Raw genomic sequence first — 23209 nt, forward strand, 5'->3', positions numbered from 1 at the left:
TGGTAGCACTAAAAAAAAAAAGTAAAGGTAGTCCCCTGTGCAAGCACCAGTCATTTCCGACTCTGGGGTGATGTTGCTTTCACATTTTCGCGGCAGACTTTTTATGGGGTGGTTTGCCATTGCCTTCCCAGTCATCTACACTTTCCCCCCAGCAAGCTGGGTACACATTTTACCGACCTCGGAAGGATAGAAGGCTGAGTCAACCTGGAGCCAGCTACCTGAACCAGCTTCCACTGGGATCGAACTCAGGTCGTGAGCAGAGGGCTCCGACTGCAGCCATACCACTCTGCGCCACTGGTAGCACTACAGAACTTTAATTTCTGAAATAACAGTGCAACCAAATCAAAAGACAACCACTTTTTTTAGAAAGTCCCTATACCCTTCATGGGATCTATAAAGACAGGTATAGACTTCATCTTGGATCAAGTCATAATAGGAATTACGCACAATAAAATACCATCTCATGATATAGCCTGGCAACTGAGAAGTTGTTATACACTTTTTGATCATGAAATAGCTCTACACCTAAATCAAAATAATGGATCTACTCTTGTGCGTAAAAGGTGATTCTATCCTACTTATGGAATATCCATAATGCCACCTTTCTGGCAGATAAAGCAATTAAGTATTCCACTGTCTCACCGGGTTTACCATCAAAGTAACTCAAGATAACAAACCTGGACCTGGCAGAAAGGAATAAAACAATATTGGGGATATGAGGGCTTATTAGGTTGTTTTATCCCAGGACTGTCCTGCCACTGCAACGTTTGACTGCTTTATGCCATCTTTCCATCTGTCAACCTCATTTGTCCACTAAGGCAGCTCCTTTCAATTTGCCCAGTACCCCATACTCCTGCGCTCTTAGTTCAGCCCACACATACTCCTTTCCCCCTGCCCAGCCAGCTGGCAGTCATACAATTTTGTCTCCACCTGTATTCTGTTTCCCTGGGGATGCTACCATCTGCAGGTAGTTACAATATCACCACTGCCAGTACCTGCTGTATAAATTGCTTTTTATATTCTGGATTATCACTACATTGTATCTTGGTAATTTTCTCTTTTCTATCTACTCTGCACCCAACACTATTGCAGAAGGTTTTCTCTTTCCCTAGTATCTTCCAGACTTCACCCCTAGTACATGCCTGTGTATATACAGACCAAGGATCCCCCAAACCAGAGTTTGAGAGATGCACTTCTAAAGGACACACACACAAAGGTACCATTCCCTCCATTTCCCAGGTTAACACAGGGCATAAAAAAAAGGCTCTACATCAGGAGTCCCCCACCATGGTGCCCACTGACACCTTTTCTGGCACCTGTAAAGTATTTTTAGGAAGTGGACAGGGCTTTTGCTCAACAAGGTTTCTGATTGGCTATGCAGATTTTTAAAAACAATTAGCAGCAGTTGGCACCACAGCACAGGAATCATCACTGCTGTAGCAACCGTGGTGAGAGATGTAAAAGTGATCGCACTGCTTGGGAGCAGTGATCATAATGTTATTGATTTCACCAACGGTATAAATAGGGAGTTGAACCACCACGTTTAACTTTAAAAGGGGTAAATTCTCTGAAATGAGGCATGTGAAGAGGAAACTGAAAGGAAAGGTAAATACAGTCAAAACCCTTGGGGAAGCTTGGAGGCTATTTAAAACTACAATCTTAGAAGCTCAGATAAAATATATACCACAAGTTAGGAAAGGCACAAACAGGTATAAAAAAAGGCCTGCATGGTTAATGAACAAAGTAATGGAAGCTGTAAAAGGTAAGAAGGACTCCTTTAAGCGGTGGAAAGCTAGTCCAAGTGAGATTAATAAAAGGGAACACAGGTTGTGAAAAATCAAATCAGGCAGGCAAAAAGAGACTATGAGGAGCATAATTGAAAAAACAATAAACGACCAACAATAAAAATTTCTTCAAATATATTAGAAGCAGGAAACCAGCCAGGGAGGCAGTGGGGCCCTTGGATGACCAAGGGGTAAAAGGATTACTGAAGGAGGATAGGGAAATGGCTGAGAAGCTGAATGCATTTTTTGCCTCAGTCTTCACTGTGGAAGATGAGAAGTGTTTGCCTACTCCAGAACCACTAATTCTGGAAGGGGTGTTGAAAGACCTGAGTCAGATTGAGGTGACAAGAGAGGAGGTCCTACAACTGATAGACGAATTAAAAACTAATAAGTCACCAGGTCCAGATGGCATACATCCAAGAGTTCTGAAAGAATTCAAAGTTGAACTTCTGGATCTCCTGACAAAAATATGTAATCTTTTATTGAAATCTGCCTCCGTTCCTGAGGACTGGAAGGTAGCAAATGTCACCCCCATCTTTAAAAAGGGTTCCAGAGGAGATCTGGGAAATTACAGGCCAGTCAGTCTGACTTCAATACCGGAAAAGTTGGTAGAAACCATTATCAAGGACAGAATGAGTAGGCACATTGATGAACAGGAGTTATTGAGGAAGACTCAGCATGGGTTCTGTAAGGGAAGATCTTGCCTCACTAACCTGTTACAGTTCTTTGAGGTGAACAAACATGTGAACAAAGGGGACCCAATAGATGTAGTTTACCTTGACTTCCAGAAAGCTTTTGATAAAGTTCCTCATCAAAGGCTCCTTAGTAAGCTCGAGAGTCATGGAGTAAAAGGACTGGTCCTCTTGTGGATCAAAAACTGGCTAATTAATAGGAAGCAGAGAGTGAGTATAAATGGGCAGTCTTCGCAGTGGAGGACGGTAAGAAGTGGGGTGCCGCAGGGCTCAGTACTGGGTCCCATGCTCTTTAGCTTGTTCATTAATGATTTGGAGTTGGGAGTAAGCAGTGAAGTGGCCAAGTTTACAGATGACACTAAATTGTTCAGGATGGTGAGAACCAGAGAGGATTGTGAGGCACTCCAAAGGGATCTGTTGAGGCTGGGTGAGTGAGCGTCAACGTGGCAGATGAGGTTTAATGTGGCCAAGTGCAAAGTAATGCACATTGGGGCAAAAAATCCCAGCTACAAATACAAGTCGATGGGGTGTGAACTGGCAAAGACTGACCAAGAGAGAGATCTTGGGGTCATGGTAGATAACTCACTGAAAATGTCAAGACTGTGCAATTGCACTACAAAGGGATCTGTTGAGGCTGGGTGAGTGGGCGTCAACGTGGCAGATGAGGTTCAATGTGGCCAAGTGCAAAGTAATGCACACTGGGGCCAAAAATCCCAGCTGCAAATACAAGTTGTTGGGTTGTGAACTAGCAGAGACAGTCCAAGAGAGAAATCTTGGGGTCATGGTAGATAACGATTGCAATAAAAAAGGCCAACGCCATGCTGGGAATTATTAGGAAGGGAATTGAAAACAAATCAGCCAGTATCATAATGCCCCTGTATAAATCGATGGTGTGGTCTCATTTGGAATACTGTGTGCAATTCTGGTCACCGCACCTCAAAAAGGATATTATAGCATTGGAGAAAGTCCAGAAAAGGGCAACTAGAATGATTAAACAGTTGGAACACTTTCCCTATGAAGAAAGGTTAAAATGCTTGGGGCTCTTTAGCTTGGAGAAACATTGACTACGGGGTGACATGATAGAGGTTTACAAGATTATGCATGGGATGGACAAAGCAGAGAAAGAAGTACTTTTCTCCCTTTCTCACAATATAAGAACTCATGGGCATTCAATGAAATTGCTGAGCTGTCAGGTTAAAACGGATAAAAGGTAGTACTTCTTCACCCAAAGGGTGATTAACAAATGGAATTCACTGCCGCAGGAGGTAGTGGCAGCTACAAGTATAGCCAGCTTCAAGAGGGGATTGGATAAATATATGGAGCAGAGATCCATAAGTGGCTATTAGCCACAGCATGTGTGTTTGTGTTTGTGTGTGTGTGTGTGTGTATGTATATGTGTATATATATATATATATATATATATATATATAGCCACTATGTGACAGTGTTGGACTGGATGGGCCATTGGCCTGATCCAACATGGCTTCTCTTATGTTCTTATGACCATATTGTGGCTAGGTCTACTGAAGCAGTCATTTTGTTGTTGCACCCACCATGATGTGTCAGAATTCCAAATGTGACCACAGGCTCTATTTTTTTACTTGGGATGTGAAGGCACTATGAGTAATTATTTTAAAATTCCTCCTGGACAGCTAAGATCCAGAATCTTCACATTAGGAAGGCATATTTAGGTAGGGAGTAAGAATTAGGAATCCTATCTGTGGAGAATAAAGAATACTATCACAAGATACAGAATACAGTAGAAAAACTACTACTGAGGCACGAGCCCAAACATTATCAAACAGCTGGAGGGGAGGGGGGGTAATATGCTTACTCAGGGGTCATTTTGTAGAAAAACAGGTGGTGGAGCTCATCCAGGATTGTTATGCAGCTGCACCTACTATTCAATGGACAAGGTGGGGAGGAGGAGGTGAAACTCTCAGAAAGGTTTAGGAGCTACACTCCTGTGAGCTCCCACTGAATCCGAGGCCTATGCTTACTCCATTACTAAAAACTAGAAAGCTAACTTTAAATGCAGCAAAGTTCTGCTTTAGAAAATTCCAAAACAGAAAACACTAAAAATTGATGGCCCACTTATATCCTTTCATATATCATGAATGAAGTTATTGGGATACTCTAGCAAGTTTAATCAAACTGGCAGTATGTAAATAAAAAAACATTCCATTATTTTAAACTCTGCAATATCCAGTAATATGGATGGGCATGAACTGAGAAAACGGTAAGGGTTCTGTTTAAACGGCTTTCATAGGCAGCATGTGCACCCAGAAGCGAACGCACACAGGCAGGTAATGCTGGAGGTAATGTGGAGGTAATGCTGAAAGTCAGTTGGAGTACCAACCTTCAGAATTAACCGCTGTGCCCCCATGCACACATATACAGTTGCACATGTGCATTCACTTCCAGTTGCACATGTGCACATGCTACCTACAAAAGCCGTTTAAAAAAAAACCTTTCATTTCTCCTGGTTCCTGCCCCTCCCTATCCAGGAATGTTCTTCAGTGACCTACATTGTTGCAAGCTTTTTAAAAATTAGTGAATTTAGGCTAAATTACAGCCAAAACATTAGACTCAAAATATAAAGTACTCTAAGGAAAATTATACTTGGAAACTATTTAATATATTGGCATGAATCACCAACTTCTTACTGGAGGGACACAAAATTTTATCATGCACTGTTCATTAGTCAATAAATAAGATAATGAACTTGTGCAGCTTTATTAACCAAAGTGAGTACAACATTAGGTTCATTTATACCCCTCATCCAATTGTAGATTAAAATTCATAGTAACCACGAGTTTATACAGTCACATCAGGCAGTGTGTTTAAGGGCAACAGGGCAATTTGTTATCTCTTATATTGAAACATGCAGAGACTTTTTTATGGTACCATTCTTGTCCATCCTACTGCTGAATACGCTCCCTTCTCATATAAAGTTTGAATCTTTTTCTGAAATGGTCAGTTGCAATGGATTATTCTGCTAGACTCCAAACAGCATAGTAAGGGAGGGAAAAATGAGTAACATTGTCCAGCAAACATTCATTTGTTTTCTTTGTCAGTAAAATAAGGACCCAAAAATCTGTCTAGCACTAACTGCTAGCTACGGTTCTAAAGTTAATAGACTATACAGGATTTGACTACAACAAAAACTTTACCAAAATCATAAGAACTGTATCATGGTACAAACAATAAAATTTTACATTCCGTATTCCAAGGAAAGTTCGTTACATTTCCAAACACATTACAGATACCTTCAGAGTTATATATTGATTTTTAGTCATTTAAGAAATAATTACATCACTAACATCAATAATATAAACATACCAAAACTAAATGTGATTTAAATACATTTTCCATGTACAAAAAGAAAAGCCTGAAGGTGTCTGTACAGTTTTTTCTTTTTTACAATGAGCTGCTAATGTATGTACATAGTGACAGAAAGGAAATACCATTTTGTGTAGAATAAAATCATCTCAAAATGTTGATATAAAAACCATAGTTAATTGTGTGAGGCACTCCTGAAGCTGGTGGCATTAGCCAAGAGCTCTTTTGGTACAATTCCCAATGCTTGAAGAGCTACAGTAGCTGCTGTGGCTTTAGCAAGCTTCTTATTAGGACTGGCAAATGTAGGTTTATGTTCAACTCCATTGACCATCACCTGTTTGAGAAGAGAGTGGGGGGACACACAATCATTTAAAATTATCAAGTCGCACCTGTTTCCCCTTTCTTAAGACAAAAAACTACAGCTATACAACTGCAAAAGAAAAATTTGTTCACTTAGCATGGATTGGCAGTCTAGGTTTGGATGGTCTGTATTTCTGGGGGAAACTTCTGGTCACAGGCAGCATCTCAGGCTTTTGGTGACTCCAGAGGGAGAGGCTTCCCTCAGCAATTTTCAGACTATCTCCTGTTAAAGCCCCCACTAGCAGAAGCAAATAATTGCGGAGGCCACCCTGGGACTATCATACCAACCACATTTTCCAAGGGTACTAAAAATAAAAGTGGGCAGATGCCCTATCCTTCTACCACCAAGAACAGCAAAACACAGTAAATGAATAAATTTCTCTTTATCCAGTGATAGGGATGGAACACTCTGTATCTCAGGGATGTAAGATGTTAATATCAAATGTTGTATGTCACTTGAGCTATAATTCCCAACTGGGACACCTTTTTGCCAAGGAAAATAGCATCTATTGAAACTGAAGATTTAGAACACAAATGCAAAGCAAAATCATGAATCTATTATCCCAGCATATAGACAATCAAAGAAGTTCCTTGAATGTTGTTGAGAAATGGAGGATGCAGTGGTTTTTTCTAGAGGTGCAGAGTCCCTAGATTGATATGGCAAGTCTATACTGCCCATAATATGACAAAGAGGATGACTCTCATATTGTTAGGAAGATTTGCGGAAAAAAGGCAAACAGTGACTCAGACCTCCCAAAGTCCCACATGCTAGACACAAAGGGCTAAGAACCCTTAATACCCATGAATCCTGTGATCCTAGTGATTTTCACGAGGTAGCTTTTGACTTTGGAACCGCCAGCCAGAAAATGGCACAAAGACAAATCCAAAACCTGGGTGGAGAGCTAGGTCCTATTGCATATAATGGAGGACTGCTATTCAGTCCTGCAGGGAAAGGCAAAGGCAAACCATCTCTGTTTCTCACCTGCCTTGAAAGTCCCTTGCTAGGGTTACTGTAAGTCAGCTGTGATCTGATCGCACTTTACAGTAAAAGGGAATAGTGTGTGTTTGTAAACAGAAGTCAAAACATTAAGCAGAGTCAGACCAAATTCTGATCATCTAGGAAGCCATCTAGCTCAATCTACTTTATTAAATAGCAGCTGGGGAGTTAATCCTGCATGAGCCTAGAAGCTGAGCAGCATTCAGCCCCTTCCTTTCTGATCCATATCTGCTTGAACAAGAATCCTCTGAACATTCTGATAATTCATCCTTCTTTGACTGAGACATGACTAGGTGAGCAGAAACTACTAAATCATGACCTAGAAGAGAACTGAGATCTAGGACCCCCATCTAGGCTGGGATCAGGTTACCCTCCTTCCCCTCCCATGGTGGGAAATGACAAAAAAGACATCATGGCTGCTAGATGAACGTCTCTGCTCTAGTGCCTACACTCAGTCTGGTTCTCCATTTCTGGAATGGTCATACTTTCATTGGAACTTCCACCATTCTACCCTGTTATATATCTATACTTTTGCAAATACTCTCATTACTCTCAACTAAGACACTGGGATGAGCCTTTCCCCACTGAGATGTCAGGGAAAGGGGAACTCTTCTCCTCTTCACGCAGATGCAGAATCCAGCTCCTCTCAATTAGGGCTTGGAAGAAAGAATGGGCAAAACAGCGGCCCCTAAAGCCTTATTTTGAATCATATGGACTGCACAAGACCCACACCTTATGTAGCTCTAAGTGCACCTGTAAATAGTCCTATGGAAAGGCCAACTTAATAATGGTTCATCCCAAATGCCCTGTGTCTATGCAAGAAGTGATGGCAGTGGGCCATCCTATAAGAGGATTCTGTGGTAGGGAGGGGTCTTTTCCAGGGCTGTTTTGTCCTCCCAGTCCGCCACTGCCTGCAGGAGCTTCATCCCACAACCCACCAGGCCAAAACAGAGAGGGAAGTTTACCTCTGGGAAGCCATCACCTGTAGCACTGCTTGTTCTTAAACACCATTTAAAACTCCCAACCAAACAAGATATGCACTGCTATTTGGCCTTTATCCACAAACTCTTTATTGCAACACCCTCCATGTTGTAGAAGGGAGGAACATGTGCTTCTATGAGGTCTTCATCTGAGAGCACTTTGTCACTATATCTTGCCAGCCAGAGCAGCGAGGGAAGCAAGCATGCCTCAGCAATGCTTTCACTGTGAGCACTTTTGCTGCTCATCCCACACAACCAAAGCAGGGAATGGATCTCACCTGTATGAGACTTCTGTTGAAAAACAAAGTCTGAGACCATGCAGTCTTCACTAAGAGAAAATGCTGTGGTGGTGTTGGGGGAGCCATACCCTGCTGTCTGCTAGGCAAACAGGGCTGGACTGAGGATGTTGAAGTAAAAGGTCCTTCCATCTGGAGTCACTAAAAGCCATACTGATCCTGCCTGTGACAAGAGGCAACTTCCCTCAAAGTATAGACTGTTCTAACCCTGATCACCTGAGAAATGGATACTATTTTGTGTTGTATACATGAGAGACTGAGAGACAGCTGTCCTAGGTAAGCTCAAAGAACTCCTCTTCCTCTTACCTCTAAGCCCAAGAGCTGATTAGTTAAAGGCTTGTCTGCACAAAGCAAAACAGGCTCTTCCAAAAGCCAAAATAAATATTTTCTCAAAGTTGTCTAAATGACAGCCTACTAAGATGATAGCATCTCATCACTATGCATGGACACCAACCCAGTAGTGGTGAGACACACACATATGAAAGCGGTACGTGCCTCATTTTGGTGAGCAGATAACACAGCCCAGCTGATTGTACAACTGCTATTGCTGTGTAAATGACAGTCACACATGCACACCTGGTCTCTGGGAGATGCACATCCATTTGCTCTTCTTCAGCACTCCATGAGACCCTGGATTTGATCCAGTGGATTGGATCCTATGACTCTCTTCTGCTAAGTGAGGAATTGTCTAAAATACAGAGTTCAGATTATGGAAGAAAGTCACTGGCTCCAACCCAATATATATTTTTCTGAAATAAGGCAGAATGTGTAACATTTTCTTGCCTGTGAGCTGCCTTGAGCCTGCTTTGGTGAGGAGGGCAGGATATAAATATAATTAATAAATAAATACATTCACTAGCTACTGACAACTTCAGGGGTATGCAAACACAGACAACAAACAAACCTTTCCCTTACCTTAAAGAGAAAACATTTGCGATGATCAGGCCCATTATCAGTCACCAACACGAATGTGGGAGGTGGCCATCTTCTTTTATTACAGGCTTCCATCAATAATGAAATTGGATGTTTGCCTTAAGGGAAATAGATTTTGTTTTATAAGTTATAAAAAAACACCAAGACAGATTCAGGTGTTGGTCTGAGCAACAGAACAAAGTTTGAGTCCAGTGGCACCTTTAAGACCAGCACAGTTTAATTGTGGGTATAAGCTTTCATGTGCATGCATAACCAGAATTAAACTTTTTTGATCTTAATTAAAGGTGCCAAGAATGTCCAAAACTAGTATAACTGAGACACAGTGTAAAGATTCACCTGCAAGATCTTTCACTGCACTGAAAACTCCATGTCTCTTCTGCGTCTTTTCTCCTACTGCAACCAAACCTAAACAAAACAAAGAACAAAATAGCGATTACATTCTTCAGTTTATCTACTTCAAATGGACACCAGATATTACACTGAAATCTCTGTACAAAAAGCTGACTTTTTAAAATAGTTCCAAAAAACAAGCAACAGCAGCACTCTGCAAGAGAACAGCCACATACTTCAAAGCTTTTCACTTGATGCCATTTCTCACCTTTATTTCTAATACCCCCACTTGTGGTTCATCAAAAATCAACTATTCAGCTAGTCACAACACAGTGCTCTTGCTTTCCTTTTCACAGATGATTAACAAAGCCACTACTGTAAAATAAGTTATTTTTAAATTATGGTCTCAAGTGTGCTTTCAAGTGGTCCATGACACACTACTACAAAAAAGTTGAGGTTGTTTAATGGTTGCTGTACTATAGAGTGCTAGCACTATAGAGAAGACCTGGAAAACATGCAAGCCCTAGCATGATTTGCCTAATCTACAGCAACTTTTTATTTCAGCTATATATTCTTTAACTAATCCTTCCTACTTCAACTTTCTGAGCCCCCCCTCCTTTACTACATTTTTAATGACTTAAAGTGTAAACATTGACGAAGAAATTGAGTTACAAAAATCAAATCCAGAAGGCACAGCAAATGGATATAAAAACAGCTTGTTGTGCTTGCACACTTCCTTCCCACCTCTCCCTGAGCCATATGGAGTTCAACAGAACAGCAGGTTTTAGAAACCCTGGATCAAGCTGCAATTTACCATGATGTCCAAATACAGATGCTGGAAGAAATTAAAGTTTGTTTCCTTTCCTGAAACCAGGATTCTAAACTCAAACAGAGTTTGAAATCCTGGTTTTAAAGAGTGTATGTTGCGGGGGGGGGGGGGGGGGGATAATCTTCAATTTGCCAAGGCACTTGCATTCAGAATAAAAGCAAACTGGGGCTTGATTTGAAGCTTCCCAACCCTAGCAGCTTTCAATCAAACATAGCATTGGTGGGGGGGGGGGGGGAGAGAAGTGTATGAAATCCTTCCAAGCCTTTGTTTATCCATTTATATTTTGCAAAAACATTTTCCCTTCCTATTCATGGTCTCATTGTACAGATTTGCTGAATATGGAATGTGATATATGATACACAGAACATCAGAGCACTGAATGGCTTTCATAGACAGAAAAACAGCAGATCCCTATCTAGGCATGTCTGTCTTGCAGTGCTTTCTGTAAACTGCCACTTGATCTATATCAGGGGTGGCCAACAGCAGCTTTTTTGCCTACAACTCCCATCAGTCCCAGCCAGCATGGCCAATGGCTGAGGCTGATGGGAGTTATAGGCAAAAAACATGTGGAGAGCTACCACTGGCCACCCCTGATCTACACTGTGCTTTCAGGTGGACTAGATAGGATTCTACACACCATGATCAGAAAGTTCATGGACACTGTCTCTGGCCAACTGCTCTGCAGCCTTCAGCCCTTCTGCAGAAAGCTGCTGTTGGGGAAGATACAGTTTGAGGTGAAATGGGCAAAAGCCACCCATCTTCATACACATGAATTTCAGTGAGCAAAGCAAGGACACAATTTGGGCTGCTTTCCCCTTCTTGTTGCAGCCTTCCATGCAACATTTCATTGAGTTCCTGAGGATCCCTCACCCTCTGAAGGGAGAGGCTGAACTTTCTGTGCTGGTATAACAGCTAGTACCTAAGAAAATGCAGTGGTCTGCAAAGAAGTCACAAATCAGCATAGTGATCCATAATAGAATGAGGCTTAACAAACACTAGTCTACCTAATTTGCTGAAATCTCCTAACCTTTTAAAGCAATCTTTAAAACTTAAACTACTCAGAGGAACACATCAACATTTTGTCATAATTGCCAATCGCTTGCAGTGATCCCCTATTACGCCATCTGTGTACCACATCAGACTTTTGTCATTCACATTTAGCATCCATAGCACTGGATTTAGTTGACATACAATATTGTTTAAAGAGCAACAAACATTTGCAAATAGAAGGAAACTAGGAAAACAGATTTTGCATCTTTTCTCAATAAAGCTCTACTAAAAAAAGAAATGTAACTTTTTAAGCAGTGCTCAATCTATTGACTTGTTTTGCTAACCTATGAAAAGGGACCATGTACAGAGATTCAAACTCATTTGTTACAAGGCCTGGATCTGTCATATACGTTACTTTGTTGGGCCAAGTCATGTGTGCCATAAAATGTATTGCCAATTACTGAAGATACAAACTTTATAAAGGACACATGCAAAAGCAATTAACAATATTTTTTACTTAAAATGCAAACAAAAGCAATTGATTCCTAGCAGTGAAAGCAACTGATTTACTGGGGAACTCACAAAAGTCCCAATAAATGCATTTAATCATTTTCCAAGGGATACCACAAAAGGGGTGATATCTTATATTTCTGTATAAATTAATCATTTTTGTATATATAGCACTTTAAGGAGATAGGTCATCGTGCTTGCAAGTTAATAGTTTTTCAGCACCACCCCCTTATGCCCAGTCTTAGCAGCTGAGCATGACTGCAATCTGTCATTTTTTCTTTCCTCTCTTCCCACTATCCTACCACCAGACTCTCTCATCCCCACCACCACCCCTGTGAGGTGGGCCAGGCTGAGTAATCTGCCACGGATGGGGGGGGGGAGGGTCTGAACCTGGCTCTCCCAAATCCCCCCAACCCCCAGTTCTCATACCTGTGTTTCCAATGGAAGCAGCAAGGCTGCCAGAAAGGCTGTTTCTAAAAACTCCAGGGGGCATTTTTGGTCCCCCCCCCCCCATGACCCCTTTTTCCTCACAGGCTGAGAAGGGAGGTAATCATCCCTCATCTGCCTCTGGGCTCTGCAACTGTTCAGATGTGCAGTGGCAACCTCAGCGCCCCTTTTTCTCTTTGCTTCTCCACTCATTTCCAAGGTTAGGAGATCTTTCCCCTCAGAGATGCATGCAGAAGACAGTCCAGTTGTCTCCAAAACCATTTGCCAGCCCTCCTCCTTCTCTCTTCCCCACTGGCCCCGTCCCTGCATTGGCAAATTGCCACTCTGTGCACCTGCTCTTGCCAAACCCCACCACCACAGTCAACCCCCCTCTGAGGAACCTGAGAAACTGATCCTACCCAAAGAAAAAAGTATGAAGAAACGCATCTTTTAGCCCTTTTAAAAAAAAAAATCACAGAAGCTTTCAAGAGTTTTCATTTTGCTTTCATTCCTTGGATATTATTTTATCTCAGCCTCTTAAGACTCACCCCCTAGCAATGTTCCTTTCTATTTTTTGACACCTTCAACTACACATACCTCACCAGATGCACCCCCCCCCAAAAAAAAACAGTTGCTTGCGAGCCAGGTAGAGCCCTGGATGGGCTGTCTCCAACCCCTGGGCCATATGTTTGATACTAATGGACTACAGGGCCCACTACATCCCCTGCAAGAGCTACATGAAAGTAGCAAATGGAGGGCTATCCTCTGTAAGCTAGACAGGGCTACAGCAGATGAATCATCCTTATGCAAAAATCTGCTTACATGTTTGGAACACCTTTTGGTGAATGAGGGTAATAAGTATACAGAAGTTGAACTCAAACAAAAAAAGCTCACCTTTTCGATCTGTCTTAAAATCAACTAGAATAGGCTCCTTGCTTCCTTCTTTATTTTTCCCCAGGCCTTCTCCTTCTCTCCATCCCATCTTTCTCATTAGTTGGGCGCCCATTCCTCCAGTTACAGGAGCAGCTCTAAGAAACTGATCCTACCCAAAGAAAAAAGTACAAAGAAACATGTTGTTTAGCCCTTTCTTTAAAAAAAAAATCAGAGGCTTTCAAGAGTTTTAATTTATCAAAGACATGTTTTCTCTCACAATTTAAGTCAGGTTTCATGTGTTAGAAACTTTTTCACAAATGTATGTAGGAACAGCTTAAAATAAATATTTTAATCCATAATTAGAAATTTGAAATAGTCTACTGCATTTATAAAAATAAAAGCAACAATTTTAAATATGCTACTTGGTTTCAATGAATCACTACTCTTTTTGTGAAATCACTGTTAAAGGTAGCTCAAAACACACATACTTTGTTATTGAATAAGATGGAAACACTTAGATATGACAATTCTGATATTAAGAATAGATTTTTAAAAATCCAACATTTTCCCATTTTACACAAACTGCACACTTCATTTGTTCTCAAAATCCCCATGAGAAAGGTCCAAGCATTTCTTTAAAACAGACAGGAACTTAGTCACAGTTCAATAATAGCATATAACAACTTTCTTGAATTATCATTAGAGCCATACTATTAGATGGTGTAAGAGTATCAAACAAGTTTAAAGGCATTATCTTTGCTGTAAAGTACTTTAAAAACTCCTTAAACGTTTACGTACCTAGGCCTCGATGGCCGCAGTGTTGTGAATAGTAGGGCTGGCAATGACCGTGGCAAGGAGACAGCTACAAGGCAGATTTGGCCCTGAAACAAGTTTCCATATAGAGGGGTGAAAGTTCACAGGCTATTCTGTGAACTATCATCTCTCTTTTCTGCTCCACCCAATGACCCAATGCAACAAACTGCTAGTGTTAAATATATACATTGGTAATGAAAACAGTCATTCTCATGTAGTCTTTTGTAAGATACAAAAGTATCAACCTACATATCCTTTGCTTTAGATCAGTCCAATGAGTGATCTACTCTTCATCAAAATTACAGCACATACCCTTCACAATATGAATCAAGCTCCCCATTTCCTGAGAAACTAAATGGTAAAATTGCCAGAACATGTGTAATGTAAGTTCCACCATAATACCTGTACATCATGCAAGTGAATATTACTTTAGAAAAAAGTACTCTAATATAAGGAAAAGGTGAACTAAGGCAGACATTATCTCTCTCACTAAAATGTTTTGATTAGTGCAAGCCATGCAGTCTGTTTATACAGAGACACATTAGCTAACACCAGATACCAACTGCCTGAAGTTGATACACCTAGAATGGCTTTTACTTACTTCCATTTTCATCCTCCCTCTCTTTTGCAGGAACCTCTCATTAGAAAAAGGCAACCATGCAGAGAATGATACAAACCCCAAACAATTTCACCCAGGATTCTGATTCCTCTTTTGTACCTGCTTTGCAATGAGAGAATGTTCATCAACGTCTGCTTCATCACCTATGTGCACCCAGTTCACAAAGACAATACAGACTAATTTTTCCGATGAGGTCTCTTAAGGGGTGCAGAAATTAATCATACACTTCCCAAATTAATGGGTAGGATATGAGGGAAAAAATATTAACCTTTTCAGGTTTAAAAGCAAGACACCACAGTCTTAAACCCAGAAAACAATATACTGAAGTCTGTTAATATTTTTGCAGTTCAACTTTGAAAAGCAACTATATGAAGAGTATCTACTTCCTAACTGGTTTCTCAGTTAGCCATTCCAGTGATTACCATGCTTCTATACTTTTAAGAGAGAATCCAAAGGAAGCACAGAAGTGGGGGGTTAAGTCCAACGGGGACCCATGAGGCTAAAGTATTTAAATGCCACTGATTTCAGCAGTGGGACTTCAGAATATCTCACTTCCCCTGGAGTGTATCTCATAAACCTACCAAGTGCAGCAGAGTTGATACAGCTAGTTTTAGTCACTGAATATTTGGAATCCAAATAAGTCTTTGAAGATCAACAAACTATTTCAGAACATTTCCTAACTGCAGCAACATGTGAGAATTGGTTTGACTCATCGAGCTGAGAGAATTTTCTGCATTTTACAAGGCAGTGCCAACATAGAAACTCTTCAAGCTGAAACAGCATTAGCAAATTTAGAGTTAGCTTCAGATAGTCATATGCTATATACAAAGTTCAGTGAGCATCATCTAGACAGAAAATGACAGAAACACAGTACCATTTGGGTATTAACTCAGTGTGATTACGGGAGAAAGCCCTCTCTTTCATTCTGCTCCTAAATTCTCTAACATTACTCTAACAATAGTTCCCAGTTAGCAAGAATTCATACAAAGTACTGTGTGTCTATACAAATTAGACTAGTACACCAAAGTAGAATTAAGTATCTGATCTAAGCAAGATGGAGAATTAGAATATTCTAAATATTTATTAAAATATGCTATAGCGTAATTTTAACAGCAAATATTATTTTAAAATAATGGAGACCTGTATCTTTATTTTCGTTAGCGATTCAATAGCATTTGGTATTGCTATATGTAATTCTCATTCAAATATTTACTATGGTGCTTCTCTGGCAATTTTTCCCTCTGTGAATCATCAGCTCCTCTTATGCCAAGGAAATTAGTGTATTTTAGCTCTTCTACCAATAGACAGAGCCAAAGTCTGATGACCCCATTTCCTCTATCTAGGTTTTGGGAAGGTTGATCCACATTAAGTTTAAAGGACAAGCAATTACAACCTAATAAACAGCAAGAACTTCTGGAAACGGGAATCAACACCAAACATGAAAGTCCATTGTGATGTCTGTATTGGCACACAAGGGGTTAGGAACCAAAGAGGTAAGAAATTACAATTTACCAGATTCATTCAATGCCAAGAAAAGCCCACACAAATGGGAACTCCAACAATACCCAATCCTGGGTGCAAGGGTGAATACCTATAAGAAAAACACAGAACAATGGACTACAGTGAGCAGACCATGTCTGCTACTGAGTGTATTTGCACAGCCTATAATAATTCTTACATAAACTTCAGTTATTTTGCTGTCTAGCAGACAGACCATCTATTCTGATCCAAATTGGTGTTTCTCAGGATACAGTCACTGGGATGTCTAGTGGGCACATGTAAATAGCTTGCTCATTGACACTTTCATTTTATTAAACAAAGACAGCCATGGTAAGATGGTGGGTGATACACAGAAAGGGAGAAGCACAATTAAAATGAATTCTCTATGCTTGTAATGCAACAGAACTCCAGAGATAACCAAGCCCAGGAAGGAGGCAGCGATGCCTCAAATAAGCCAATATTCTGCATTTAAATTAAGTTACTCATTATCTGCTTTGACCAGTGATTCAGCTCATTGAGTCAGACCCACATGTGTACCTGTTCCGCTAACAGCAGCCTTTTCCTCCTGTGCGCAAAGTCTTCTTACTGACACAAGAGGCTCTTGCACCAGAAGAGCCTTCTGCATCTCTGGAAGGCTGCCTGCACCAAAGGAAAACACCATCCCTAGTGGAACAGATCTACAGAATTCAACACACTGAGTTGGGGGGGGGGGTCTCAGAGCTACTAAACTGAGAATTTAGATGAAGAAACTGGGAGCTATACAAGGCGCTTTAAATCCTATTTCCAGGTCACAGGATTCCATACCAGCCCACTGTGGTTTCTGAGTCTTCACAGCAGGTGTATTCCATTTGCCAGTTTTCAAGTTATTTTCCGCAATCATAATTGCAGAAATGCTCCTTTTAAAAAACATCAAATGCTAGATTCTGTGCTTCTGTAGATGTAGATATATATACAAATGAAACAGTCCTGCTCTAAGATACATTGCCAACAGAAAGGTCTTTTGTTACAGATAGAAAGCACTTTTGTGACAGTTGAAACTATTAATTTAATAAATCTCAACTTGTTTTAATTTGCTGGTAAATATACAGGTTCTGGAAATCTTTTTTTCCAGATTACAATGAACTGATCAGTGATCCATCAATTTAAAATTTAAACCTTCCAAGAAAGTCCAGAATAAGCAAGCAATTTTCACACCTTAATCAAACTTCAGAAACCTATCCAGCCCAGCTTCTAAATGAAATAAAAATGTCTGCACCCCCCTGCCCCCAATTCCCTTGTCTGTTTTTACAAGGAGATGCTTACTTTGTTGGTGGATCTTGCATTGCTCTCAGGAGGCATTAATATTGGCAGTCACTGACTTCTGAAGTAAGGGAAGATCATTATTATAGTCCAACACCAATGAAGCTCTACCCCCTTCTCCTACAAATTTTTCACCTGGGCACTCTCAGCAGCAGGACTCTTGTTCATTGCAGCAATCATGTATGGTCACGGCGCAGTCAAGGCCCTCCGGATGAAATCTAGATCCTGAAGGGGGACACAGTACTGGAATAGGGGGGGAGCTTCAGAAGAGCGCAGCTTTCAGATCAACTGAGTAACTCATACATACAAACACTCTCACATGCTCATTCCCACTTCACCAAAAATGTTTTGAATAGCTGCCCTTCCTTTCGGAAATACCTTATTTAGCCAGCTCCCCTCTTCCAGGGAAGTGAAACAACATCTTTTCACTTATCCCAGCTGGCAATCAAGCTTGTACAAGATAATAGTATTTCGGAGCTTCTAGTGGCCCAACCTTTCTTTTATTAACATGCTACAAGCTTACCTACAAAATCTGGTAATATATGATGTGAAAATTAAACTCAAATAATAAAATCAAAGCTTCACAAAATTATTTTGTGTAATGAATTTGAGGTTTAGAAATTTTTTAGATTTAAAACAAACACAGCCAAGGTCCATAAAGTGCTAATTCAGGCTTATGGTATGTCTAGTGAATTATTATTATTTTTACTTTTTCTAGTTAAATAAACCTCCTTTGGTATAATGGATTAGTTGCATAGCTCTTTAGATCAGGATCTATGTATTCTACCAACTCTCCCAAGAGACTCCAGTGTGTCCCATAGACTTATGACCGATATGCAAGTACACAAACCTAAAGGAAGAATGAATGTGTTGCACATGTACTATGAAGAGTTTAATTTTTTTTTGCATTTGTGAACTGATTACATCATTGATGATAATGCAAAACAGAAATAAATTCTGGCTGAAGCTGCTGTTCCTTTAGAAACATTGTTGAACAACCTAATGCCCAAACGTTTTAAATTATATTACTTTTTAAAAATCCAAACAAGGAAAAACCAAACAACAGACAGCTACAGATTTTTAAAAGGCAGCTTCCTTTCTACAACATTAAGTGTATTAACAGGCATAACTTTCAAGTTAACTCCAAATGACTGGTGAATTTCAATATGTTCCTCCTTCTCAATTTTAAAAGGACATATTTCCAAATTCAAAATGTAGATGCAGTATTTCACACCTTAAACAAATTATCAGTACCACTCAAGATTTCCTAATAAATTCACCACATAGTTAAATTACTGTAGTATTTATAAAATGCAAAAGCATCAAAAAAATTTTGCTCCGGGGGGAGGGAGTTAACTTTTATTGCTCTGGATGATAGTGAATGAGTCTTATTTTGGTTGTGGTCACTTACAAAGAAATTAAATGCCTGAATCATATGCACATTTACTTGGAAGTTAAATCTCATTCAAAACAATGGGTCTTACTCCCAAGAATCATGAACAAGCTAACTTCAGAATAATGCCAGTATAAACCCATGTATTTAAATATGATCACACTGGACATAGGATTGTAGCGTAAGTTAACTGAACACCAAAACTGCTGTAGAAAAGTCTTTTCATTACAGAGTTTAAAACTATTTAACATGAAATTATTAGGAACCTGCAGAGCCACTCAACCAACAGCACACTTTCTCTGGCAGAAGGCACCTTTCACTACATGCATCAGCGGAAGGCTGCTTATACCACAGAAAAGATGAACAGACCCACAGTATCTAACCCTTTATTCTGCTGCTCTTTTCACAGTGTCCTTATTTGCTCACTCAACTAGAAACATGCAAGAAGGAAAGGACAATACTTCTCTCTGTAATAAATGTTTCTCTGATGAAGAGCACTTTCAAGATCGTACTCAAAAGTCATCTAAATAGGAGCACTTTCAAGCTGCATATGATCTTCCTGAAATTTTCCTCAAACTGGAGAAATTATAACATGAACAACAAGAGGAGGATCTCTGAAACATTACTATTTATTAATGCAGAAGCCCTCTAAACTTGGGAAGCATACAAATACGGATGGTGCCAAATATGATAAAAGAGCATAGAAGACCAACCTCAGAAACTTCAGACGAGAAACTGTGTACCTAACAATTCTTTGGTACCCAAGGTGGTACAAACTATATAATATGAATGGGAAAAAATGATGGAAATAACCAGTGCTTTAGCACCCCTACCTGTTATTCAACAAATGGTCATTATACTAAATTTCTCCACCAGAACTATTTCCATACTTGGTAGATACACTTTCAAAGACCTATTGATCACTACGCTAAGTGTAGAAATGATTAAAATGACTGAGATTTATGAATGGCTTAGGAGACAATGTGACAGGGGGAGCAGAAAGTAATACTATTTTACTCTCCACATGTTAAAATTTTGATTTTTATTAACAGATTTTTGTGTTATAAAACTGCAGGAGAGCATGACAGCCCAAAGTGGGCAGTTCTCCCTCTCTTGAGAAGTCTAAGAAATTGAAGGCATAAACAACCTAGAATAACTGGTTTCACATGACACCACCAGCTATACTATGAACTAAGCACTAAGCACACGAAGGTAAACTGGAACTTCTACAGGCTCTTAACATCTGCCACTTGATCTATATAAAAACACACCCTCCAACAAAGCAAAGTAACTTAAGTTCCTATAAAGTAGTAAATCCTTACAGATGGATACAACTCCAGACTTGTTATTTACACTTCTTGCTACAATGTGGAACATTTTGAAATCTTCTGTTTTTATTTAGGATGTCATGATACAAGAACCACTTGGCCAATCTACTTGGATTTTATTAAAAATACTGTCATTTGCCTAATGGATACACTGCCAATTAAATTACAGTACATATGGTCTTTCTGTTAACTGTACATGGGTGATGAAAGACAAACACAAAAGAGAAGCATCATCAAAGCCTTTCCTAAACTTGTTGCTGCGATTCCATAACAGCAGCAATCCATGACTACTGGTTCTCTGCTTTTATTTCCACAAAGAAAACCAGTTCAGCAGATAAATATTTACAGATAATATATTTACAATATTTCCCATATATTTTAATTACAAAAGTGTAAAAGTGTATAGTACATTTTATCAACAGAACACAATTATAAAACTCTCCAGTTACTGTATCTAGGTGCTTATTTTAACTCAACTACACTCAGCTCTACTGAATCAACTACAACTCAATCTTCATATCAGCTGGCTCCAAATAAATTGTGTTCTATAAAAACCAATCAGAGCTAGAAGCGGATAAAATTAATTCTGATGGAACAGTGTACATTGAGAAGAGATAAATTATTTCTTGTCAAGGCTGTAAAAATATACATATGTTTGCAAAACATAAAAGCTCACTCCTTAGGGGTTTCCTGAACTCTCAAGTATAGCCAGTTACCAAACCCACCTGCATAGTACCAATTCCAGCTCACAGAACAAGCTCAATGTTATTCTGGGTTTTGCTCTTTAGAGCCCTCAAAGTTTTTGTGTCTTTGTTTTGGCCATCTGTTCTTTTCCTATTCTGGAACCTCTTGTCATTTTACATCTATACATTTTTGTCAACTACTAATTCAAATCAGGTGCATTTATGTTCTGATCCTCCTCCCCCCTTCATTCTACCAACACTCCTGCTATAAGCAGATGCACCTTGTTATTCCAGGCCCAGCAACCTGTACAAGCACTTTTTTCCTGCCATCTTTTATGAGACACACTCAATCTACTACTCTACCACCTTCTGTATCCCTCTGTATCAGACAATTGTTCTCACCCCTTGGAAGAAAAAAAAATCAAGTTTCTCCCACATTTTATCCTACACTGCAATAAACAAAACAAAAACAAAAAACAGAGTAAAGAGAGTTGACCAGTCAAATCTCACCCTTTCAAGATGGTGCGACTAGATAAGGAAGAAATCAGAAGTCTGGTGTGTTTATTTTAAACTAACTGAAGCACAAAACAAGACTCCTGTTCACCTCACTGGGAGGTTAAATAGTAAAGAACACTGAACACTATACAGAGCCTCAATCTCCATTTGCAGCTTCATCTCTCCAGTTTCAAATGTGTATCCAACAAAGGCAAGTGAGCAAATGCATTTTTACAGCCCTGTTCATCATCCAAAATTCTACTTAAATCAGGAATCAGATCAAGTTCTGACAAGGTCAGTAACAGAACTAACACGGTTGATTGTACCCATATTTCAGGGAAATTTCAGCACAAGATAACAGTAACCATAGGAGTAATACATTTTTTAATATGTCAGCACAGAACATTCTCCCAGTTTCTACAGTTTATCTACCAAACCAGTATTAACACAGAGCTAATTAGGCATAGTAGATACAGATATCAAAACAAGAGCGCGCACACACATCTTGACACAACACAAAAGTAAATTAACTCAGTTTATTTTATGCACATATTTTATGAGGCCATTAGTGTCCTAAGTGTTTCATTATCACTTCTTCCAGTGATTTCAAAGGAGTTTAACCTGTGATATTTGGACTCATCTGTCTGAATATCATCTACCTTTTTAATCCAAGCCTGGGGACCGCTGTTGGATAATTGTTCTGAAGACAAGACCTGTGCACCGGTACTTCCTGTAAACTGGCCTGGTAGAGAGTTCAGTTGAGCCCAGGCATCAATCTGCAATAGTAAGACAGCATAACAATCTAATGAACCAACAAGTTCTCAAGTGTGGAAATGAAAAACTTGCATGCACTGAAGAAGCACATTTCATTTCATTTCAAAACAGTTTAAAACCCAACATTCTAACAAGTCCTCATTCAGTATTTCAGGAATCAACGCAAGTTTTAAGAGAAAGAAAAACTATACTCTCTCCCTGCTCCCCATTCCTCAGGTCAGCAGGAATATATCTTTACTAAGAACCCAGATGTCAATTCCTTTTTTTTTTCCCCACATGATTACATACATATGAACCAGTGCCTTGAAACAGAGGTCAAATGAATAAGGGTGAATAAGCTGCAACTGAATCCAAACAAGATGAGGGGGTGCTGGTATGGAGCATTATTCTAAAAGGAATTGGTTTGACTGGAGTAGATGGCACTGTAGTTACCACATCTGATCAAATAAACAATACAGGCTCATGAACCTCAGATTTGATTTCTTAAAAACAGTTAGGAGCTGTTGTCAGGAATACCTTTTTTCCACTGGAATCCTGCACAATGACTCTTCTCCCTTATAGACCAGCCTGACCTTCTCATGCTGATCTATGTGTCTGTAATTTCCAGAATTAACTGCTTTAATGCACTCTATGTAAGGCTGCTCTTGAATACAGCTCAGAAGCTTCAGCAGCTCCAGAACATATGCCACATTTCTGTCACATGGAATTTTGTCATACTGAAATTACTGGTATCTTGAATATAGGATGTTGCTTTTTGGGAAGATAATCTGTTTAGTGTATGTTAATATCATTTTAATCCTATTATGTATGTATTTGTTTCTGATGTAAGCCGCCTTTAGCCCTGCTGGCAGGGAAGAGTTGCCTAATAAATGAAAATAAATAAATACTCCAGCTGCTTTAGTTTGCTTCTTGGTGGGCTCAATTCAAGATACTGGTTCCAACTTTTAGTGTCCTTCATGACGT

At 39.7% G+C, this 23209-nt stretch overlaps 1 protein-coding gene across 12 annotated transcripts in view; it reads right to left on the reverse strand.

Moving 5' to 3' along the window:
- Positions 1-5532: 5532 nt before the first annotated feature.
- SON (SON DNA and RNA binding protein) overlaps positions 5533-23209 on the reverse strand; it is a 53382-nt gene continuing 35705 nt past the window's right edge. For 2 of the 12 annotated variants that reach the window (XM_060234293.1, XM_060234292.1), the window contains 5 exons: positions 22132-22248; positions 13364-13511; positions 9721-9789; positions 9367-9482; positions 5533-6152 (listed from right to left, as the gene is read on the reverse strand). In XM_060234293.1, the coding sequence (XP_060090276.1) occupies positions 5994-6152; positions 9367-9482; positions 9721-9789; positions 13364-13511; positions 22132-22248 (609 nt within the window). In that variant the 3' untranslated portion in view covers positions 5533-5993. Of the gene's footprint in view, positions 6153-9366; positions 9483-9720; positions 9790-12870; positions 12885-13363; positions 13512-14140; positions 14224-14472; positions 14877-16286; positions 16366-17311; positions 17799-20338; positions 22249-23209 lie in introns of those variants that run through there. The other 10 variants (XR_009555189.1, XM_060234295.1, XM_060234294.1 and 7 more) reach the window with 10 other exon arrangements.

This window comes from Heteronotia binoei, chromosome 3 (assembly GCF_032191835.1).
Source record: "Heteronotia binoei isolate CCM8104 ecotype False Entrance Well chromosome 3, APGP_CSIRO_Hbin_v1, whole genome shotgun sequence".
Lineage (NCBI taxonomy): Eukaryota > Metazoa > Chordata > Lepidosauria > Squamata > Gekkonidae > Heteronotia > Heteronotia binoei.